Below are 25,119 nucleotides of genomic sequence, written 5' to 3'. Positions count from 1 at the left end.
TTCAGTCAGATTTTCGCAAAAATCTGCAAATAACAAACACCGAGAGAAAATCGTCCTCTAATCTGTCCTGATTTAATAGAAATACTATTGGTTAATCTGATAAGAATCAGGGTGTTTTACTCTTTATTTCCCTTATTTCCTCTTTTTTTTCTTATGCTTCGTTTGTCAGTTAAAGAGCAAAAAACTTACTGGGTTTAGTCACCTTTATCTCCTGCTCTTTTGGATGTCATTACTCATATTTCTCATAATTTCAAGGCTCGTTTCCGAATCAAGTTTTAGCTGAAAGATGCAGATATTCATTTTATTATTTCTGCTGAGCATTTTTGTTTAACTTTGACTTTTTTTGGCCATATTCCATCTTACTTAAGTTTTTATAATTCACTGCATTTTAAATCGGTTTTTTTTTTTTGTCATTTTACCAAGCGCGCAATATTTCGGAACCATCTCACTGACGTTTTAAATTCCTATAAGCTAATCTTTGTATTCCTCGAGCGACTTCATGAAGTCATTTCTTCGAAGCGATTATATTCTTATAAAATAGACCCTTGGACAGAATCACTGATTAAACATCATAAGAAGAAAATATCCCTTTCCCCAACTTTGCAATTTTCCTTCGCATTTTGAAAGGGGGCGTTTAGCTAAATCTGGAAAGACGAACCTTTTCCAGAATTTCCTTACGCTCAAAACGAGTTCTCCTATGTCGAGGCACATCTTCATGAGAAGTAAAGGCCAGTATTTTTTTTCTCTTTCAGTGCTGACGTGCTTCATTCCTTCAAGCTAAAGAGGGTTCCAAACTTTTCGCCCCTTCGATCGTGCGGAAGAAACGCCCATGTTTCAAGACTGGAATAAGTACGCTTCTTAATTGTCTCTTCCACGAATCGCCAAATGCCGTCCTGCCCTGCAGGACAAACAGGGATTATTGAATCTCTCTCTCTCTCTCTCTCTCTCTCTCTCTCTCTCTCTCTCTCTCTCTCTCTCTCTCTCTCTCTCTTTATTTCTTTTCCTTGAGCATTATAGAAACATTCATTTTGTTTGAGTCGATGGATTTTTACAAGACAGTTTTGTTTGCTACCTTTAAATCCAATTCCAAATAATCTTGAATGCAAGAAATATGAATGAAAATTCGTTTAATGACAGTTACACTTATTCTGAGTTTTTCGAACATAATATCAAAACCTCTGTCCTCTCTTCCTCTATCTTTCTATCGCGGCTAACGAGACGTTAATTGTTGCAGAGAACTTACAAAGACGTATATTTTTCAGGGGAGTCGGACTCTCCACCTGTATGTCTAATTTTGAATTATCAAGAAGGAAGTCATTATTCATAATAACTTTAACAAGAAGCTATTATTTCTATGGCACAACCCGAGGACGTTACCATCTCGTTAGTATTCGTGAGTTACTTTGCCTCCGGTCCATTCCTTCCAGACCTTTATGACTCCGGTTATACAAAAGGCAGCAGCGGTGTCAAGCATCAATAATTTTATGGTGTAAGCCTACAGCACCTTCGACTCCCATTCCTTTAGAGACTTGACCGCAGGCCTGTCCTCGCTTCTGGTAAAATGACTTAGTGATAAGATGGCAGGAGAAAGCAGCAATAATTGTATTTAACTGATATGGGAATACGAAGGTAATTTTTACACATAACGTTGTTGATCATTACCTAAGAAAATTGTTCTAGGATTTTTGCAAGATTTGAAAGATTCATAATACTCGCTGCTCGTGATGCAGGAGGTTGACACAAATCTTAGGAATTCTAAACAAACAGCGAAGTCAAAATTTCGTTTTCTTTGGTATTTCAGCCATGATATTACCAGGTGAATAAAGGAAAATAGACAGAACAAAGATTTAAGTATATTTCAAAGAAAATTTTACTCATTGTTAGCTTCCTTACTCTTTAAGTTCGATTATTTTTAATGGAGAAAATGAGGCAAATAAATGCCATTATAAAACGAAAACAAAGTTTAAAAGATGAACAGGGCAACGTCAACAATAAAAGATAAGGTAGAAGACGATGGTGATAAGGAAGAGAGGAAGAAGAAAAATGAAAATAAAGAAAGGACAAAACGCAACGATTCTTGCAAGCTGATGTACCTGACCATCTTGAAATTTCCGTTTTCTTATCAATATGTCCTTCACGAGTTTTAAATGTCATAAACATTGTTTGATAAAATATATATATATATATATATATATATATATATATATATATATATATATATATATGTATGTATTTATATATATATGTGTGTGACAAATTTATATATATAGATCCTATGTATGAAATTTATTTATCTACTCTAATCAAATTAAAAATGCAAACAAAATAATAAACATGTAATCTAGGGTAATAAATAAAAAACTGTCAACAAAAATAATATTTAATATAGTCACTATAGCTATATATATATATATATATATATATATATATATATATATATATATATATATATATATATATATATATCTGACAGTGATTCTGACTCTGTAGTTAAATGTGTATTCTTTTGTTTGCATTTTCATTTACTAGAGTGGGTAAAGTTTCTTGTAGGCATCTATTTTGTTCATTTAAAGGCAAGAGCCAAAGTGGGCAATGAAAGTGAACTTGCTGTTCCCTTAGCATTTTGATCGCCAGAGGTTGAAACGAAGGACCTGCAACTAAGGAAGGATAGGGCGGTGGATAGGGGGAGGTCCTGTTGAACACAGGACGGGCCAAAGGCTCGGAGGATCGGTCTGGGGATCCCTCCCCAGGACAGGCAACCAACCCCTCCCCAGGACCTGTCGAGACCCTGCCTTCGACCCACCACCTTTATAACTGTCCGTGTGTTAGTGAGAAGAGTTCAGTCCGTCCCCTTGGCTCTCTCACGCAACACACGCGCGCGCGAAGCGCCCATCCACCAAACAGAGTACAGGGTCGCTAAGCTCAAGGGACAGCCAACACAAACCTGACGGAGTGTCCCTGCGCGTAGTCGCCCATGAAAAAACTCTGGTTTGTTTTTCGTTGCAAGAGATCGCAATCGCCAAAACACCAGGCGTTTATATCAACAGCCTATAGAATCATAAAAGGAAATATCTTCTCCAAGCCCGTGTTTTGTTCTAAAGTGGTTTTTCTAAACACTTGAAGTACTTCCGTGAATCGCCAGAGGACGGACCAAAAGATAGAATTCGTTGCTTAAAGTGGCTATTGTTAGTGGGAGTGGCTCTTGTGCATATCTGTGATTTTATTCTTTCGATCTGTGCTTCCTACTACGGTTTTTCTCGGCTTCTTGCAGTAGACTTGCTTGCGATAGGCCTAGTTAGCCAAAGAAGTTCGGTTCAGAGAAATTTCGCCTAACAAGACAAGGAGGGTTTCTTTTGCTGCACCGAAGTCATATTCATTCTGATTAACTCTTGGATCTATCCGTTTGAAAACAACTCTGTTTAGGTGAGATATATAATATTATCATTATAACAGCTTATGTGTCCATATTAATGCATATATATATATATATATATATATATATATATATATATATATATATATATATATATATATATATATATATATATATATATATATATATATATATGTATGTACATATATATATATATATTCATATATATATATATATATATATATATATATATATATATATATATATATATATATATATATATATATATATATATATATATATATATATATATATATATATAATTACATTCATATATATATAATATTTATAATTGCATATATATATATATTTATATAAATCTATTAAACTTTCATATTATGCATGTATCCATTTAGTATACCTATACATAATTTTATGAAATTATTTCCATTTTTAATTTGATGATAAAATTAAACTTTCAAATAATTCATGTATCCATTTAGCATTCCTATCAGTTTTCCATGTATTATTGCATATTTTTAATGTGAATATAAGAAACCAATCTCTGTAACAGTCATATATATATATATATATATATATATATATATATATATATATATATATATATATAATGTGTAAGTACAGATAGATAAATAAATATAGGTATGTTTGTACAGTATATTATATACATATGCTATGTATATATTATATACAGTATATATATATATATATATATATATATATATATATATATATATATATATATATATATATATATATACCCTGTATATTAAGTGGATCGGTCTTTGTCTAGCGTTGAAATCACTTAGTTTATCTCTGGTACCTAAACTAGTGCTTCTAGCAATAAGAAAGTGACTTGAAATCTGGTATTTTGTATTATGTATATTTATAAATACACATATGCAATGTATGTATATATATACATATATACTGCATATGCATATATATATATATATATATATATTGCATATGTATGTACAGTACAAAATACCAGATTTCAAGTAACTTTTTTATTGCTCGAAACACTTGTGTAGGTACCAGATATCAACTGAGAGACTTCAACGCTAGACAAAGACCGATCCACTATTTTCCTTTTAGGCAGATTCACAAGACGTTCTCTTTTCTCTGCCGTCTGAGGAATTTGCTGATTGCTTTCTGAAAGTAATGCGCGATACTCGGATCAGCCGATGGGAACTTCCTATTTTAAGTTCAAGGGCATGAATATTCTTAAATTAGCATCATTCTGCGGTCTAGTTGCAGAGACTTCAATGTCACGAAACGCGTCAATTATGCGTTGTTAAGGCCAGAGCGGTTGAGAAAAAAATCAGACGCAGTTCCCCATGTGTTGACTACATAGTATTCAGTGTTGTCCTAAAAAAAAGCGATTTTTCTGTATCACAGTATGCCACTTCAGACATGTTTTCTTGTGTAGTTTTTCCCTTTCTATTTAAGAATGTTTTATTTTTTTCAATCTTCAAAACTTTTTATCATTTTCAAAAGTAATAAAAAAGATACTTTGTCAGAGAATTGCCTAAAAATGAAAACGAAATAAAAAAAAATATAAGTACAGTACAAATACTTATCTAATAAGTAGATGATTATGTAATAAGAATTGTCATAATTATATCTTGAGCTATCTAATTAGCATATAATTCTGTAATAAGACATTGAACCATACTGTTTATGACATGAACTAAAATTCTTCTACACTGTATAACAATGCATGCCAACATACAAACAAGGAAAGACATTATTGCTTTCGGACCTTGAAATCGCTTGTACATGACTTTTTTTCAGCTGAAATTTAAAACATATTGAATGTTTATCTGAGGTTGTGAAGCTCAAGGTTATCCGGTGTTTGTGACTAAGTATTGTCTTTTGATTCAAGCTGAATACGCAGACGACGGCACATTTATGCAATTTGAACAAAAAGTAAAAAACAAAACAAGAAAAAAATAGTGTTTTATGGCTGCAAAATTTCAACACCTTTTTTATTATATAACTCTGAGGGGTGTAGATAGTGGTGGTGTTCGCTGGCGAGGTTTCTCTCCCTGTTCGCTTCAAACAGAGATGTTTTCGAAAGCGTCGTACTTTCTTTAAACTCACATTTTAAAGGTTAATCATTTTTTTTAAAGGTTAATCATTTTATTTACTTTTCCTCGTTAATTTGTTCCGCCCAATTTCATCCATTGGACTCTCTCTCTCTCTCTCTCTCTCTCTCTCTCTCTCTCTCTATATATATATATATATATATATATATATATATATATATATATATATATATATATATATATATATATATATATATATGTATAATGTGTGTATGTATATGTATATATATAGTATATATATATATATATATATATATATATATATATATATATATATATATATATATATATATATATATATATATATATATATATATATATATATATATATATATATATATATATTATATATATATATATATTGCATATATATATATATATATATATATATATATATATATATATATATACATTACATATATATGGTTATATATATTATATGTTATATATATATATATATATATATATATATATATATATATATATATATATATATATATATATATATATATACTATATATATATATATGTGTGTGTATATATATATACTTAATTATATAATTTGCCTGGAGTTTGTGTTGATTATCAATGCTGTCATTTTAAACGGAATATATTAATACAAGGTCTGCTGAGATAATAATATAATACATTTCAATATTATGCAACTGTGCAGTATTTTTCGCCAATGCTCATCGAATCTGAAGTTTTGGAGACGTGCAGTACGTCGGAAAACTTCGCCAGTAGAATGCTGAACATTATTCATTCCCAAGTGTTGTCAGACAGACTTTAATGAGAAAACATGATTTACCTTAAATCCAATCGTTATTCTGCTGCAACTAATTTTGGTACTTTTAAACATCCTTGAACTTCTATTTCAATTAATGATCTTTATCAGTTTCGACTCAGCAGACTGTACTCTTCACAGCTACACTTTTTAGAAAAAGATGATCACTTTTGCCCCATCCCATCTCCCGCCCTCAAGAAAATATTTTCACCCAAGTGGGAATAAAATGTATCGCAAATTATTCTCATTCAAAATAACAACCACCTTAAAGCCCCAGTGAAGAATTAAAGCTCAAAATACATCATGCCGTTATTGTGTCAATACTTACTAACAGCGATGTCACTCGCTTGTGTTCGTATTTGTCAGGGAATGGAAAACTGACGTTATAACGGATTGTAAACTTTGATATTAAAGTGTTTGCTTTTCTTGCGCCAACACCTGCCGGCACTTTTTACACATTTTCGCATTAATCTGACGTAAAGGTTGCAGACTGGTGTAATATACGCTTGTTTCATTGACTTTGGTTCCTACACGCATGAGTGACGTCGATTGCCGAGTCCTTTTTTTATATATTACGGATAAGACTACAAATAATACTGACAATCTGCGGCCTTGTAATAACCCAAGGACTTCTAAAAATTACTGCTTGTGTATTGGAGCATAGCTACATAGAAAATACTTAAAGGTTATGCGTACATGCATGGGTGCATATGTGCGCGAATAGACACTTAACTTATAGTTTATAACACACACACACACACACACACACACACACACACACACACATACACACACATATATATATATATATATATATATATATATATATATATATATATATATATATATATATATATATATATATATATATATATATATATATATATATATATATATATATACATATATATATATATATTTATTTATTTATATATGTATATGAGTATATAACATTATATATATATACATATCATATATATATATACTGTATATATATATATACTTTCACATATACATATATACAGTGCATATACGTGTGTGTGCTTTGTTTGCTGGAGAAGAGACGCCGAGATGAACATTACATGATTACACATACGTGTGTAGAATTACTGTATTTAAGTAAGTTTGAAAGACTGTGTTTATATACATATATACATACATAAATAGATAAATATATACAGTATATATGTATATATATATTATATAAATATATATATATATATATATATAGAGAGAGAGAGAGAGAGAGAGAGAGAGAGAGAGGCACGTGTTGCCGGCAGACGTACATACATAAACACGTGGGGAAAGAAAGATTAGGAACATGCAACGTCCAAGAAACTAACAATGGGAGTCCTTTGTGTGTTCTTTGTCAAGAGAATGCGTAAAGCGATGAATCAGAATCGTAAACACAGGTTGTGTGATATTTTTTGCGTAACCACCCACTTCTGTCAAATCACACGCGCTCTCCAGGCTTCTTGGCACATGTCGCTGTGAGCCAATGCTCTTTATTAAAATTTAAAAATGATCAAATTCCGTGAATTTGGTCGCTTCCAAACATATCATCAGCCTGCTTTAAATCATTAATGTGGACTCTCTCTCTCTCTCTCTCTCTCTCTCTCTCTCTCTCTCTGACTAGTATAAGAACCCAGTCACCTCAATTACCACAATATCAAGTACATTCTGAATTTCCCTGTCCTATCGTTTTCTGCTCACAAGTGCCTTGAACTTATTCTAAATACTTGCGTTAGGTGTCTTTTACGAAAGGTTAAATATGAAGTGGAGCAGAGCTTATTCTACGTTTGTTTTCCTCAAAGAAACAAGGCATACTTATTCCTTCTACTAATCAGATGTTAAAGATACTAAAATTATTATTAACTATAATTCCCCTGTATTTTATTTTCCACTACATAGAAGATGATACCTCAAAGACTATTAGCATTCTCAAATATAAATAGTGTATTTGAATTTTTCAGAGACCCTGTAGTAACGCAAATCACGATAAAGTGACATCTTCATTCAACCCAAAGACTGGTCTCACTGAAAATTTCTCAGATATTAAGATCACAGCGCAGCCCTCCGTTAATAAATGACACTTTAAATTTTTCAAAAGAAAACAGGAGAGGAGCTGTACTCTGTAAGAGGATCATAACAGGGGAGTGGCTCTTGTGTTTGCATGAGATGGAGAGGCAGGAATAGTAGTAGGCTTTGAAGAGAAGGATCGACTTGTATTTGGCTGTATCATGGCTTAGGGCGGAACAGGTATGCTCGGCTTAGGCCTATTCCTAGGCCTCCTCCTGTCCTCTACTGCCAATATTTACTTAAACATTTTTCTTGCTGGTAAAGTCTCTCTCTCTCTCTCTCTCTCTCTCTCTCTCTCTCTCTCTCTCTCTCTCTCTCTCTCTCTGCGCGTATGTATGTTACTTTTGATTATGGATACCGTTCCACGAAAGAATGCAGAATTTTCCGAATACCTTTAACAATCAGGGCGAGTTGAGAACGATTTGCATATACAAACAAAGAAAAAGTTGATGATGATAAAACTATAAAGAAGTTACTTGGCACTCTCCAACAAAAATTCGGAGGAACAGTTTTAAGCCTCGTCTGTCGGACTATAAGAAAATCGTGCCAAGAGGCCTCCTTCCTCATTAACAAGGTGGAGGCATTAGCCCAAGGGGCTCCACAGACTCTATGCCCTGCCCTTTCCCTCCTGTGGGTCCCCTCTCTTCCTCAGACGTATATCTGGAAGAACACCGGCGAATCTTTGAAGGGACTCGGTTTTCTAGAGTAGGCTTCGAGAGCAAAGCTTTTCCGTCGTTGGGAGATGAGAAAGAGCGATAAAGAATTAGCTGGTTTTCAGCCAGTGCTGTTATCGAGAAGTCCATTTAGCTGTGTGTGTGTGCGTGCGTGTGTGTTTGTGTGTGTGTGTGTGTGTGTGTGGTTATGTATCAACTGGTTCACTGCTGAATGGCTTTGAATATGAATGAAATTCAATTTCTCTCTCTCTCTCTCTCTCTCTCTCTCTCTCTCTCTCTCTCTCTCTCTCTCTATATATATATATATATATATATATATATATATATATATATATATATATATATATATATATATATATATATATATATATAATATATATATATTATATATATATATACATATATATATATATATATGTGTGTGTGTGTTTGTGTGTAACTCTAAGGTACTCTATACTTCACTTTTCTCAACACAAGATTGTTTGTAACAAGCAAAAGAGGAAAAAGTTGCTTCCGAATGTTATTTTTTACTTCTTTTGTCTTTGGTAAGAGCGACCAGAGAGGTTCTGAATACCTCACATTCGTCTTTGTATTTGCATATGTCATTTTAGAGCATTTTAGAGCATTTTTCAGTCATTTTAACTGTGTGATGTAGGAAACAAAAGTCACCCCTTTCATTCATTCACTCACATACAGAAAACGGAGTTCGTCTTCCCATTCTATCGTTATTTTTCTTTTGTGGTTTGGCAGTCACTTATTTTTATCTTAGTGGTGGACAGCTCGGTAACTGCCTTCATATGACGGAAATTATGAAATTGTAAAACCACGAATATTTGCCTTCACGAGAAAATTTTGTAAAGTCTTGGTTCTTGAAATGTTTATTTTTGAAGGTAGAGAAAAAGAGAAGTTAACTTGATTATTTACCTTAATTACTTTGCAACGTTGCATATGTGCGTGTTTCTTTTAACAGGTTCAGTAAATTATTTTGTCATCTTTTGGCAAATCACATCATTACCTGACTCTGCTTCATATAAATCAGCGTCTTGAGAGAGCAGGAAGATCTGTTGCACTCTCTTCCCCTCTCCTCTTCTACTCTTCTTTCATTCCCTTGAAGGTTGCGCCTGTTCTTGTTGATTTCACTTGTTATTTCGTCAAGATTCGAGAGGGTAGAAGAGGGTTGTGCTGTAACCGTAGAATTTGCACCCTCCTGAATGTCAGTTTCTTCAAGCGAGCGTAATATTGTAATCTTTTATCTGTTTAGCCACTTTGTTCTGCTATGTTTAATGCAGCTGGTTGATGAGTGAACAAATAAAGCTAGAATGGCCTTAAATTTACTGTAGTCTGGAAGAATGATAAAACTTACAACAGAAATCCTTCTTAGAACTACGAATTTTTCTTAGTTTTAAATATTGTTCAATTAAAAGAGCGCAGAGACGACTACTATTAAATTTATTCTAGTAATGGAATCATCAAACGAACACTGAACATGTAATTTTATGACAGTAGAAGAATATAAGTTGCTACATATCAGTATCCAGAGAAAGAGAAAGTTTTTCAAAGTACAAATATAATATTAGTTTAAGATATCTTTTAAGATGCAAAAATTTTGAACTGGTAACACCACGACGCTAAAAGCCGTGTCACATTACAGCTCGAACATTTTCAACAATTACCTTGTAGTGATTACTAAGACAGAACTGAAAGAAAATATTGATAGAATGAATAACATATTTAAAGAAAAATTCCCTCAAGGGAAATCTTACTAGACGGAAAGTAAAGGGACGAGAATTTTAAGCCTGTCCGAGAGACTATAGAGTACTTTAACAGCTATTCTTGTTACTCTTACTTATTCATCTGAACAGAGTGAATTGACTGCAATTTTTATAAGTTATGTTATCCTATTATTTCAATATGCTTTTGGTATACTTTATTTTACACATCTTGATTCATTTTTAAGGCTTTTTATTTAACCCAGTGAGAAGTAATGGTAAAAGAAATCTGTTAAAAAATTCAGTGTATGGCATGGTAGCCTTAACATTTACCGAGAATTCCTGAAGATGAATTGAGGCATCTGTTTGCAGATCTTTGGCCTTCATAATTACCGACTAATATAGGTGCTCTTAGCTGTGGAATGATCAACCAGGCTTTCCACTGAACAATGGTTGTGTTTTGGTTTTTGAAACAAAATGTCAGTGTCCTTTTTGCAGTAACAAACAGTGGCCTTGTTATGGTTACCGACTCCCACCTAAAAAAAAAAAAAAAAATCTTTGACAATATGGCACTCAATGGGTTCTTTCTGATAGCAACAGACAATGGTCGAATTCACGAAACAATAATCTTTCAGTTTTTTCTTTGGTCCCTCTGAATATTCTTTTAGTTTGTTTTCTAAAACAAAAAAATAACCAGGCACCGTGATCTGAGAACACTTTGTCTGCATTAATTTGCTTATTAGACACTTAAAAACAACAAGAGCTATTCTTCCTTCTCCTCCGGCATACTCTGAACATATTTGAGACAATCTGTATCGGTGTTCTTTGATATTCTACTGACATTGCAGGAAAGTGGAACATTCTTCGTCATTCAGTTATTTCAACGACTTTCGTTGTAGTTTTGATAAAGTGGGCACAACTGATCAAAACAGTGCAAATGAAAAGACCAAAGGTGTTATTAAACAAGGCTGTCGCTACTATATAACGAAATGGTATTGCCATTTCAGTATTTGTAATCACCGGAATATTTAAAAATCCTGCAGTCTAGCAGTTAGCTGGTAATTCCAGAACCCTCCCACTCCTTTAGCAGACAATTATACCCCTCATCTGCGGCGCAGTATGCGTAAGTGATTCCTTCATTTACGTGACCCTTTCTAAGTGCTTGTTTTGGATACCACTATGAAATCTCCATTTAAGAGAGATTCTTTGTTCTCGGCCACCAGTTAAATGTATAAATCATCAGTTTTCACTAATATATATATATATATATATATATATATATATATATATATATAAATCTTCTTGTACTCAATTACGAGTTACGTTCACTATATATATATATATATATATATATATATATATATATATATATATATATATATATATATATATATATATATATATATATATATATATATATATATATATATATATATATAAATATATATATACAAATAATATATATATATATATATGGAGATTTCATAAATAGTATATATCAAACAAGCACTTAGAAAGGGTATATAGATGAACATTCGTAAATGAATGGAGAATATATATATATATATATATATATATATATATATATATATATATATATATATATATATATATATATATATATATATATATAAATCACATTTTTCCTTAGAGCTGAATCTAATGGCGCTCGTCTTATACATTTTTTTCCTATTTAAATGATTGTCTGTTTGGATTAACGCAAACCATACTACCTTGATCCATGTTACCCTGAAGAGTTCTGTGACGTAGCAAGGTTAACCCCCCCGGAGGGTGGTAACACCCACGTCTGCGGGTACCTGTTCGAGATGGTCTCAACTGCGGCTTCGGGCCGATGTTCGGTTCCTTTTGAAGCTTGCGTTCGCTCATGACTGTGAAGGCAGCTTTGGTTGCTTTTGTACACCAGATAGAACTCCAATGTTCTGTTACAAGTTTTAGATAGATATAATCCAACCGACTTTGCAGGACAGAAATTGATGATAGATGAGTATAAACAATAAAATGATAACTAAACACGCTAGTTCCCAGTGCCTCGTCAGTCTTCCCTGGCGGCTTCTCTTTGGTGTAGAACATGTAATCTGTAACCTTGAAATTCCAGAAAAAAAAAACTTTTCCTTTCGACTTCAAACTAGTTGCAATTCACCAATTATAAGAAGGATTCGAATAAAAAAAAAACCTATTTTCATGTGTTTGTTTTGCAAATGTAAATACGCCAAGGTTATTTATATCTGGTGGTTCTTGTCCAGAATTTTGAGATGCAAAACTTCTTTAACATACTCAGTGCATTTTCATTATCTTACTATAGAAGGTAATTTGACTATTTGAATAGCTATGCTGTTATGAGAATATTCCTAGACGATCAATAGTTAAATATTCTAGAGAACAGAAAAAGAATATGCGATTCAAGATGAGTAGCTTATCTCCTGAGAATTTAATATATAAACAGGATCTATCTACTTGTTTCAAAATCGTCGCCATTGCGTAACTACTTGCAGTTACTGGGAACGACAACTGATACCCTCCTTACGAAGAAACGTCCCCCATTTTTAAAGAAGAGAAAATAAAAATGAGACACAGCGTGTGTGGTTAAAGTATACGTTTACTTTTCCTGGTTGCACGACCGACGGCTATGCACATGGTTTTTCTTTGGCTTAATGCGAAATGATTATAACTGTAGACGTCATTGTTTGTGTTGACAATTACATGTCCATGTGGTCTTTGCTTAACATCTCATATATCATCTTTAATTATTTAAGTTTATAATGCAAATGCAGACCATTGAGCCCTTGACCTTTGCAACGTAGCAATCATGCTGCACGCCCCCGATAAGAGGAAGACAAAAAGAAGAAACCGGCTTCGATATGAGAAGACTGAAAAGGCCAAACTATGAAATTCGTAAGTTGGTAATGCCACGCCGAAGAGCCCGCGGTGCGAACCATCTCAACATATCACGAATTCGCTCGGCATCGGCGAGACGACAAAAACAGTCAGATGAACAGAAACTTTTCAGACAAGAATATTCTGTCCGTAAAGGAACTTACAGATCTCGTTTTTGACCTCTAGAAGGTCGAAATTATTAGAATACGATTCAGTTCTCATCTTCAACGCCTGGAGCATCGAGAGTAACCATATGTAAATATTCTTCAGTTCGTCGAAAACGAAGGCGACGAACGATTTAGATCAGAATATGATTTTCATCCTCACAGTAGAAAACGGAAACGACCAGATGCGACTAAGCTTCTTGCCGCTGGAGTCTACAGTGACAGAAATAGACAAACGAGAGAAGACGACTCTCTTCCGACATCGTTGCAAAACAAGTAAAGAGAGAGAGTATATGTATGTCCGAGTAAATTGATCATTATGAGAGAGCCGGAGCAGCTAGACGGCAGGCAGACATTATATCAGTCTGTGGTTGGTGAAATGAGCGGAAGACGAAACTTGAAACGACACAAACGGGAAAAAGGCGCAGGTGACGATCTGCGTTTGATGTCGCTCTTCGTTTGCGCCGCTGTGTTTGTTTTCTTTGCGCGATGTGTTTGTTTAGGCTTTGCTTTTCTCTAAATATTGGCATATGACATCAGATAAACAACCTCGAGTCAATTTAGCTTGGGGATGATACTCTAAATTTCTTGATTAGTGATGAATGTATCAGTGACCAGGAGTAAATAAATAGATTATGGCATTGAGTGAAACTTGAACGAAACTGGACAGCTCTGTGATTCTCGTTGTCATATTTTTTTTATGCTGAATGTATTTAATGTTGCTGTAAGAAAAAGAATACGTTTACGTTCATAGGTATGAAACTGCAGTGGACTAATCATAAGACATTATATCACATTTTATGGCTGCGTACTAGACCGCCTTCTAAGGCATCTGAAAACTTTGGTAGACATAGTTTATGCAGTTTTATATTTATTATAATACATGATCGTCCTGATAACATTTATAAAACATGATCATAATTTTTTTGTGCTTACAAGAAACCAGAACACTTTAGAAAGCAAACAAGTTAAATCAAAAGAGAAACATCGTTTTACCGGTCGAATCATCCCTCTTATTTTACTGCTTTTCAGGATGAGTGCCAACGCCTGGAGAATCCTCAGGATTGCTGTACTGTGCGCTGTCTCTATCGCGTCTTACGCCCTGCCAAACTCACAGGTAAGAGAACCACTATTCTTCGTCGTTTCTTCTTTTCCCCATTTCTTGGTTATCCTGGTTATCCTTTTCTTCCTTCTACACTTGTAATAATTTGAGTTAAAGCCTTATATATGAAAGGAATATTCAAGAATTATTTTCACAGACGTTACAAGCATATCGTTATTTATAAATACAGTTATGTCATGTTTGCTAATAAATGAATGAGCATAATGGGATATGTATGTATGTATGTATATATATATATATACATAATATATATATACATATATATAAATAGATAGATAGATAGATAACAACATACATGTATGTGCACTTACATAATCTCTTATATAAGTTCGTATTTGTTTAAGAATTACACGTAAAGGCACCAACAATTAACTTGGTACCTCTTATATGTGTAAAACTATACATTTTCAACAAAAACTCATGTTATAACGACACCTCTGACCTGATGGAGGCTGCCGTATCCTTCCACTTCCATGTGAAAGTTAGGCTTTGTACTTGGACTATTATTCTATATTTCGCTACTTTGGTTTCATCTCCTAGAGAAACACTCTAGTTCTGTTCTCTTAACACACACACACACACATCATGTCAACTTGGGCCACCGCTAACAACCTACACAGTGGAAGAGATCTGTTGCCATAAAAGGCTCCTGTTACGATAAAAAGGCTTCTTGGAGAGTCCAGTGAACCCCTTGTTATAGCCTTAGTAAATATTGGAATTTAACAACTGAAGTAGACATCCTCTTATTGTTTTCACGCTTGTTGGCCTCGCTAAGTAAGGAAGCTCATCATTCACTCTGTAATTAAACTATCCCCATGTGGTTTGCCCTGTTACACAAATGGGATAATTTTTCACTTTTCTTCTGACCCTTGTTTATTATGTTTCGGTCCATATATGGTATATATATATATATATATATATATATATATATATATATATATATATATATATATATATATATATATATATATATATATATATATATGTAATTAATGTGTGTTTGTGTTTCTGTACATACTTTATAAGTGTACAAATAAATACACAGGAGAAATACAATATGAACACACACACACACACACACACACACACACATATATATATATATATATATATATATATATATATATATATATATATATATATATATATATATATATATATATATATATATATATATATATATGTAATTAATGTGTGCTTGTGTTTCTGTGCATACTTTATAAGTGTATAAATAAATACACAGTGAGAAATAAAATATGAACACACACACATACGCACACGCACACACACATATATGTGTGTGCGTGTGTGTATACAGTATATACCCACACACTTGCATAGACTCTTTCACGAAAACAGTTATGGCTATAATCCGGAACTTTTCTCTCTTCTCTGTTAAGTCACCTTCAGAATCTGTAACAACATAGGGAACCGCCATGTTCCCTTGAAGCGGTAAGGCAGAAATTTGCTTGCATTTTGACCTCATGAACATTCAGGGTTAGAGGTCGAGCGTTTTGACCCCCGTGAGAGAAGAGTACCTGATATCCGGGTTTTCTCAGCAGCAAATCTTTGAGAAGTGAGCATCAAGATTTCTTGACTGCTGCGGCTCTTCACATGACCTGTAGTAGGGACAGGTGAGACTCGAAGTAGAAAGTCGGGTTTCAGCGTTGGAGAATATCTTTCTTTTCCTTTAATTGTGTTTCCTCCGTAAATTATTTGACAAATTTTGACAACTGTATAAACTAACTTTTCTTTTCATCGTTTTGTTTTTTTAAATGGAAGACATCATGTTCCGAAAAAGTTTCCGTAAATATTTTACAAAGCATTTTTCTATTCCATGCATCGCTTTTTTAAGATAACAGTGGCTTATTGAGTTTTTGTCAAATTGTTTAGATGTTCCTCAGTTCATCTCCGTTTAACTTCATGAAGACTCAACCGTAATCTCTGAAGAATGAGATCTAATTTAGAAGGAAAGGATTCCAGAACTCGCTGTTTTTGCAATTCTAATAGTGCATTCAATATAAACAACATCTTAGCTGATATATACATATACTTACATACATATATATATATATATATATATATATATATATATATATATATATATATATATATATATATATATATATATATATATATATATCTGTTCAGTTGTATCTGGCTTGGCCAGTTTTCTTTGCTGCTTTCCTTTTCCCTTTTAGTCATTCAGTCTTCAACCTTTTAGTCTAGCAGGTGCTTTTATGAATATATTTATATAGCATGTTGAGACTCTCTTGAAGTCGTTAGTTTTATTCCATGTATTTTAATTTGTAAGTTTTCTTTTTAGCCTTGATGATGTAACAAAGTGTTACGAAATCGGCAAATAAATACCATCTACAGATGACCGACTATCTCCTTGTCACCCTGTCCTGAGATATATATATATATATATATATATATATATATATATATATATATATATATATATATATATATATATATATATATATATATATATATATATATATATATATATATATATATATATATATATATATATATATATATATATATATGATGTCTTAGCAAGACGTGCATGTTCCCTTACATCAAATACGTAAGTCCTCTCACGATGACGATGACAGCACAGATTCCATCTTTAGAGTCCGAATCCTTCGCCGTGACGTCATCCTTCGCGAATCCACTTACGTTATGCAACGCGAATTTCGATTAATGAAATGACTCCCTCCAGATGACTATGCCACACCAACATATTTTATATATGCAAGATTATTTAGGTTCTATTGCTTAGCGGCATCTTGTGAAGAGGGAATTTCAGCTTTGAATGTAATATGGACATTTCCGTGTTTACTGTTCGTTTGATTTTTTTATACAGGAAAAATCTGCGGTTAATTACTCAATTATTTACAGACGATAACATTAGTTAGATTTTATCTAGAGATTTAACGGACCTCACTTTGTTAAATCGACAATTAATTAATTGATTGCTGACTATTTGGCGTCACAAATACCGATGTCACTGATACCAAACTTCAAGCGACATTTGCAAGAGAGCTACGTTTGCTCAAAAATAAGTTATTTCAATATTACTGGAAATGATATTATTAACCCGCTTTGTCTGTCTTGTTTATGTGACTTCTTTATGCACACCAAAAGTGAGGTCTGGTAGAATATTGAGTAACTTTCACTGACTTTCTTCTAATCTTCGCGAAGGAATTTCTGGGTCTAGAAAGTGAGAAAAGAAAGTTTTCAGCGTCAAGGTAAAAAGAAACAGTCTCGGGAAAACTAGATCATTGACATCTCCAGGCGTAGGCAGGAAGACCTGAGAGAAGGCTTCATTTCGTAATAATGATAATATGAAGAGTTTTCCTTTCCGTTTTGGCGCCATGAAGAGTCTTCTAGCTCCTTTCCTTACAAATTCGAAACACTCCTTTCATAATATGTCAGTTCTTTTAGAAACGGAACGTCTTTTCTGCAACGCCATTTGCTTTTATCGAAGCAGTTCATACTAAATTAATACCCTTATTACGACTTCTCCCAAATTTTAAACCAGACCTTTGACGCATGAACCTACATGATAATAAAAGCAGGCTGCAGACATTCTCAAAGAGAGAAGATTCATGAAAATAATGACATTCTGAATGGTGTATTAAAGAGTATGACCCCAATGTACCCGGAAATTTAAATTTAGGTGCAAATATCCACGATACAAGCGAGAATGAAAAGGAAATGTAATCTACTTTTTGCTTTCGACAGCGTTCGTCATCTGTCACTTGGCAACATCCATTCTTTAGAGGTCACCATCTCGTAATATCAGTGACAAAGCGTCTTAAGAGGTGGGCCGCTGCACAGGTACCAATACCTCCTCGAATCGCTAATATATAAATACGGTGTATATTTTAGATGGGCAGACGAGCTGAGAATCTTTCGTTTCTAAAAACAGCTAAATTTTTAAGTTGTGTTAAATTTTATTAAAAGGCTGTCCGTGTCATTCTACCTCATTTTCGAAAATGCTAATAATTGTCACTAGTTACATCTTTAATGTATTTTAGAGGTTAAGGTCTAGATGATAACACTGATTTTTATCCACTTCTTTACAGAAATACAATTCTGATTGGATATTAATCACGTTTTCGAAATCATGACAACGAAATTTATGTACGTGAATAGATATGATTATACAGTACACACACATATCTATATATATATATATATATATATATATATATATATATATATATATATATATATATATATATATATATATATATATTTATGTTTAGATATTTGTCATATGAGACTACTTTTAAATTTATTTATTTATTTATTTTTTAGTTTTCTTTTTTTAATTTATTACGGCGTCAATAACCTAGGTGTTGTGACGCCAGTTTTAGTAGCTATAGTCAATCAATAAATCAATCCCTGCATGAATAAACTTACATCAGTAACCATCATAACTGATATTCCTTCCCAGTTCAAGTCTTAGGACTGTCTAGGAGTGGAACTCGAAAGCACCAAAAGTATTTTTCAGAGGCATCATCGAGGCTCCAGACTAGATGGAGAGGTCAGGGTTCCTGACGGTCATATCACGTAATCAGCAGGTCTGAAAGTGGACTTTCTATTAAAGTATCTCTCTCTCTCTCTCTCTCTCTCTCTCTCTCTCTCTCTCTCTCTCTCACACACACACACACACACACACCACCAGAAACAAACACAAGCCCGCACAAGAAAGATATAACAGCATGAGCTAAATATCTAAGTTACTTGCTGTCTGTTCAAGGAACGTTTCGGGATCCCCGTCTCCAGCCTAATGCCACAAGAAGAGCTCTGCTACTTCGGCAGTTAGAGAGTATGTATTTATAAGTACTCTGTAGTTATTGCAATTATTTGTCTTGCTCTCTGCCCATACCAAGTCGCTTCTTACAGCAAATACCCATTACCTTTTGCGGGAACCGGTGCCCCAAGCTACTAGGCTATTATGAGCCTTGCTTACACCGTCGAACCCTTTCATTAAATGTATGCCCTCAGAATAACTTCCCACCTGATTCTCTCCCGGTGGGCGTCTCGGTCGCCTTGTGCTAAAGCCACCAGAAATTAAATCATATTTTATATCAGATGCGCTGTCGATGCTCTAATCTGGTTAAGGGAAAATGATATGGAAGATAAAAAAAAAAAAAAAAAAATAGGCCCTCGGTGATAGGAGGGAAGACAAATCTTCTCAGTATTCCTTCTTTACATACCCAGTACATTTACGAGGCATAAAAGTTGACATAAAAAAACTGACTTGTAAAAACAGCATTTTCTTGGTTTCGGTACCAAGTGGAAGCAGCCGACTGTAGGGTTTTTTTTTTTTTTTTTTTTTGCATTACGTTATCATGAACTGACCTAAATCAAATCTGGTGTATGTGTATCAGACGAAGGTATATCAAACGGTGAAAAAAATCTAAATGCACTCGCTGTCCTTCAGTTCAGTCAGTGACTTATACAATCAAATACTGGCGTTCAAAGAAGCATCTTGAAAACAGATTCCCTATACGTCCATCATTTTTATTTTTCCAATCCCGCCGAGGTACGAGATGATCCTTTTACAGTTTTTACGTTCCTTCTTTCATTCTTCTTGGTCTCATCTTTTATCCAGCATTATAGTTTGGCCAAGGTTTTTAAGCCACGGTTTTGTTATATCAATCCACAAAAGTTAACGTTCAGATGAAAACCCGTAGGAACTTGTAAAGCAAAATATATTTATGATCATTGTCTGTGCAGTACTTGGAATATGGCTCGGCCCAACGTGAGATATGCAGATGTTATTTCAGAAACAAATATGCGTTTGGCAACTCTTGTTTATGAGTATGCGAAATTACGCATACCTGTAAATTGAAAAGGACTGCGTATTTGGTTGCGAGAATTGCAAATATAATGTTTAGTTGTTTCTTTTCCTTTCTCGTCTTCCTCTTCATATTCTTCTCTTTTTGTGTGTGTGTATAAATAAACATTGTTTTTCTATTTAAATTTACAGAGGACTGTACGCGTACAACTACAAAGATATACAAAAATGTTAAGATTCGTTCCTATGAAGATCGATATGACGTACTTTGACTTCGATATTTTTCCTTGAAGTGATAAGATAGGGTTTCATAAGAAGCGATTGCTTGTGCATTTATAAATTCAAAACTGCGTTTCAATGTTTCTCGCGTTATTTCTTCAATGTTCTTCAGCTATTTTTATAGTTCTCCTCCACCTACAAAATAATCCATAGAGTAATTTAATTTACCGTAACGCCAAATACCTTCAATCACTAGTATTAGTAAGGCACCAGGACCCTGTGTCATAACTTTCAAGGCTCCTGCGTTCTGAAAGCGTCCTCATACCAGGACGATCATAAACAAGGTGAAATAGTTTTTATGTGGCACCTGGTTGTTTGTTTTTTGCTTTGTTTGTTATTAGTTTTGTAAAAGAATACTATTGTGCTGGCTTGGTCTGTCCGTCCCCACTTTCTCTGTCCGCCACCCGATCTTACAAGCTATTAAGGCTAGAAGGGCTGCAAGTTGGTACGTTGATCATCCACCCTCCAATCACCAAACTTATCAAATTGCAGCCCTCTAGCCTCAGTAATTTTTATCTTATTTAATGTTAAAGTTAGCCATGATCGTGCGTCTGACACCGCTATAGGTGCCAACAACGCAGTGACTGAAAGGTTCATAGGCCGCGGCTTCAAGTTTCATGGGCCGTAGCTGTACAGAAAACTCGATTGCGTCGAAGAACCTTCGGCGCATTTTTTACTTGTTTATATCTGCTAATGATGATATATTCTTTAGAAAAACATTGAAGATTAAATAGGTCGAGTCTGTAAACAACATATCTGTGAATAACACTTGTTCTTTAAAGGAACTGAGAGGAGAGTTATATTACCTCTGTACATGTAAAATATATTTGCTGCATTGTATTTACTGTCAACCTTGCTTGGACCAGAGGCATCGTGTTTCTATGTCCTATACATTCGGCAACGGCCAATGTTGAGTTTTTCACGTTCACCCTTTAAATTAATTCAGGTGTTTTTCAGTCTTCCTGGTTTGTTATATATATATATATATATATATATATATATATATATATATATATATATATATATATATATATATATATATATATATATATAATTCTTACTTCTTACTGAAGATGACTAGGATTTGTGGGACATTCTACTTTTCATTCAGAATCTCGGTTTTAAGCATTCAAAAATGGGCCTCTTGAACTCAAAACCGATCCACTTGGGTTGTGTGTTTCAGAAGTTTCAAAAATTGATAACGTAATTAATGCTCATATCAGTGTACGTGAAATATCTTCACATACACCAGCAGTGAAAAGGGAAATAGGAAAATACTTTGATAGCCTCCGGCGTTCGTACACTATGATTGATAATAAACATTGTTTTTCGCTTGCTGAGTGTTCATTTGTGTAGCCACTCCAAATATGTACTGATTATTTGAATAGAGGTACACATTCCACAGACGGCCATCATTGCTCCAGTAGTTATAAACGCAAGTTCGATCATTGTTTCAACAGTTAGGCAAACGAACATAATATACACATATAAAGAAGAGGAAACTAAACGACCTTGATGGAATAACACTGGGACTCATCTCCTACTTGCGAATGGAAAAAATCTAACTGCAAAAGCTTTATCTACCTGCACCTTCTATCTTACTCCATCACCTTAAAAAAAAAGGAGGGGGAAAAGTGAAGACAGAGGAGGAATATAGTAGGAAGCAAAATAGGATTAAAAATATCATCAACCACTCTGAGACTTCCATGATCATCATGGTGGCGACTACGAGATGGCAAAAGTGTTTGCCGGGAAAACAGACCCTCTTGATTTCACTTTCTATATCTATGCTCGTTAATTCACTCTCCCGTCATAACAGCTGTTGTCTTCAACGTCACTTGTGTTGTGCGAGAAAGTCACAGCTGAGGGCTGGCAAGGAGGGCTGCGCTTTTACTTTTCCATCGTTTGCTGACGTTCGCTAGAAGAGACGAGCTGCTTGTGGTTAACCTAAACATTATCATGTCTACTCTGTGTCACTGGTTTGAAGTGCCGTGTGCATTCAAATGTGATAATACCTAAACTTATTTAGCCGTTTTTTCAGAGCGAATATGATTAGACTTTATGGATTATGCAATAATGATTATTATTATTAATTAGCATTGTTTGATTATTATTATTACTTACTGTTGTTGTTTATTATTTTCGCGTTCATTTGTAAGATGTTCATTATTATTGTTGTTGTTGCTCTTTAATAATAACGATGAAGATAATGATGAAAATATGGGTTATACAGATGAACGTTCAGAAAACTATTATGTACTCATTCCGAGATGACGTGCCATAGTATGGGTGGAGGTGCAAAACAAACAGAAAGGCCCACTGGAAAACTGCAGTATCATTTGCTTCGAGGGTGTTGACGGAAACTCTCTCTCTCTCTCTCTCTCTCTCTCTCTCTCTCTCTCTCTCTCTCTCTCTCCCGGATATTTAAGCTTCGTCACCGTTTCTCCATGTTTATGAAAGAGATTGCAATTATTTGTTTGAGATATAATTATTAGTTTTCAGTTTATTCTAACGGTCAGGTGTGTGTTTGTTCCCTGTTAATAATTTATAAAGGTCATTAAACCCGGCTGCTTGTTAACTATCCATTCGCAGTTATGTAAATACTTACTACATTCATTTATATTTTGCCTTCATTCCGGGACTCATTCACCTAAAGTTCTGTACCTTGTTTGCAATCAACGTCATTCTTTCCACATTTTACCTGTGCTCCTCACTTTACCTTGGTGGCAAATTAATCCTTGGTTATTTCCTTTACTTCTTCTACCTGCACTCTCATCATCCACTCTCTCCGCCCCTTGGCCTACTTAGTCATATCCATTTCTATCGCTCCAAGTGGAACTCGAGCGTGTGCGCGTGCGTATGTTTCCTGCCCGTTAGCCGTATTACTTAACAACTCCAGGAGCAGTGTGCCGTAGTTGCGTCACGTCTGTATTGGTCATAGAAGTATCATGTGAGGAACCCTTAACCTTGGCCAGTTTTTCAGTGATTTCGTTGCCTGGTGTTGCATGGCTGGCTTTCTGCGCTGGGTTGTATTCCAGGTCGTTGATTCGCCTGCTCACTTCTCTTGATGTTTGTTTATTCAGACCAATTCAATGTTGCTTGGTTCTGTTTTCATGTAATCCTTACACCATGCTTTGTTGCTATGATCCCTTTCATATATCGTTTCTTACTCTACGGTCTTTTATTTGTTATTGTTGAAAAACTGTTATAAATGGAAAATCTGCTTTTCCTTCAGTGTTTGTAAAGCATAAATGATAACTAATCAGGCTCTCGACGTAACTTGCATAGCTTCCCACGCGTTGGTACCCGTCATTTAAGCTATCTCCAGTGTGGGACTTTCCATCCGTCGCTCTGCCCCGACATTCTTTGAAATTCGTCGGTTGCAAAATGAATAACAGCACGAATTGGCGTTCCAATTTTCTCATATCATTGTAGTAGTAATATCGACTGCACAAGTTTCATAGCAGGGACAGTGGTGGCTGTTAGAGTCTGAGAAGAGTCTGTTTACCATCAGCAAAAACGAAAAAAATACCCTCTAACCTTGATCCAAGACTACTTTTTGCGTGGGCAGTAACCAATATGATTAACACACACACAGCGAAGAGTCTTAAGTCCATATGATTATGTCATCCCGAGGAATAAAAAAGAATTATCGCTAATAATAATAATAATAATAATAATAATAATAATAATAATAATAATAATAATGAGACAAAGTGATTAACCTTCTAAGAACAGTCAAGTTTAATGTCCTTTCAACAATCTAAGTAGCCAAAACTAAATTAAGTCATACCCCAGCGAGGAATGCTCTTTCAAAGTGAAGAGACAGGCAACGACGGATCTCTCCCTTCAACTGACCGAACTGATTTTGAAGCTTGACTAGTTTTTTCTAGTTTTGAATTTCGTAGCTAAGCCGCCTTATATAGGAAGTCGCTCGACTTTGCGCCTCTTATCTTGTCTCGATTGCAGACCGATGTGGTCTCATTAGGCAGCAAGATGGAATCAGTTTTAAATATGCACATGACAATATATATATACATTTATTCTATATATGAAATATATACATAAATATATACATATATA

General features: G+C 34.2%; 1 protein-coding gene across 3 annotated transcripts in view; it reads left to right on the top strand.

The window, feature by feature from the left end:
• The window catches only part of LOC136832841 (A disintegrin and metalloproteinase with thrombospondin motifs like), a 353,918-nt gene that overhangs the window by 275,379 nt on the left and 53,420 nt on the right, over positions 1–25,119 (top strand). For 2 of the 3 annotated variants that reach the window (XM_067094497.1, XM_067094499.1), the window contains exons 1-2: positions 2,838–3,423; positions 14,843–14,927. In XM_067094497.1, coding sequence (XP_066950598.1) covers positions 14,844–14,927 — 84 coding nt within the window. In that variant the 5' untranslated portion in view covers positions 2,838–3,423; position 14,843. Of the gene's footprint in view, positions 1–2,837; positions 3,424–14,842; positions 14,928–25,119 lie in introns of those variants that run through there. The other variant, XM_067094498.1, reaches the window with a different exon arrangement.

Source organism: Macrobrachium rosenbergii, chromosome 50 (assembly GCF_040412425.1).
Source record: "Macrobrachium rosenbergii isolate ZJJX-2024 chromosome 50, ASM4041242v1, whole genome shotgun sequence".
Taxonomy (NCBI): domain Eukaryota; kingdom Metazoa; phylum Arthropoda; class Malacostraca; order Decapoda; family Palaemonidae; genus Macrobrachium; species Macrobrachium rosenbergii.
Note: the sequence above shows the minus strand (reverse complement) of the source record. Positions and strands in the feature narration are given on the sequence as shown.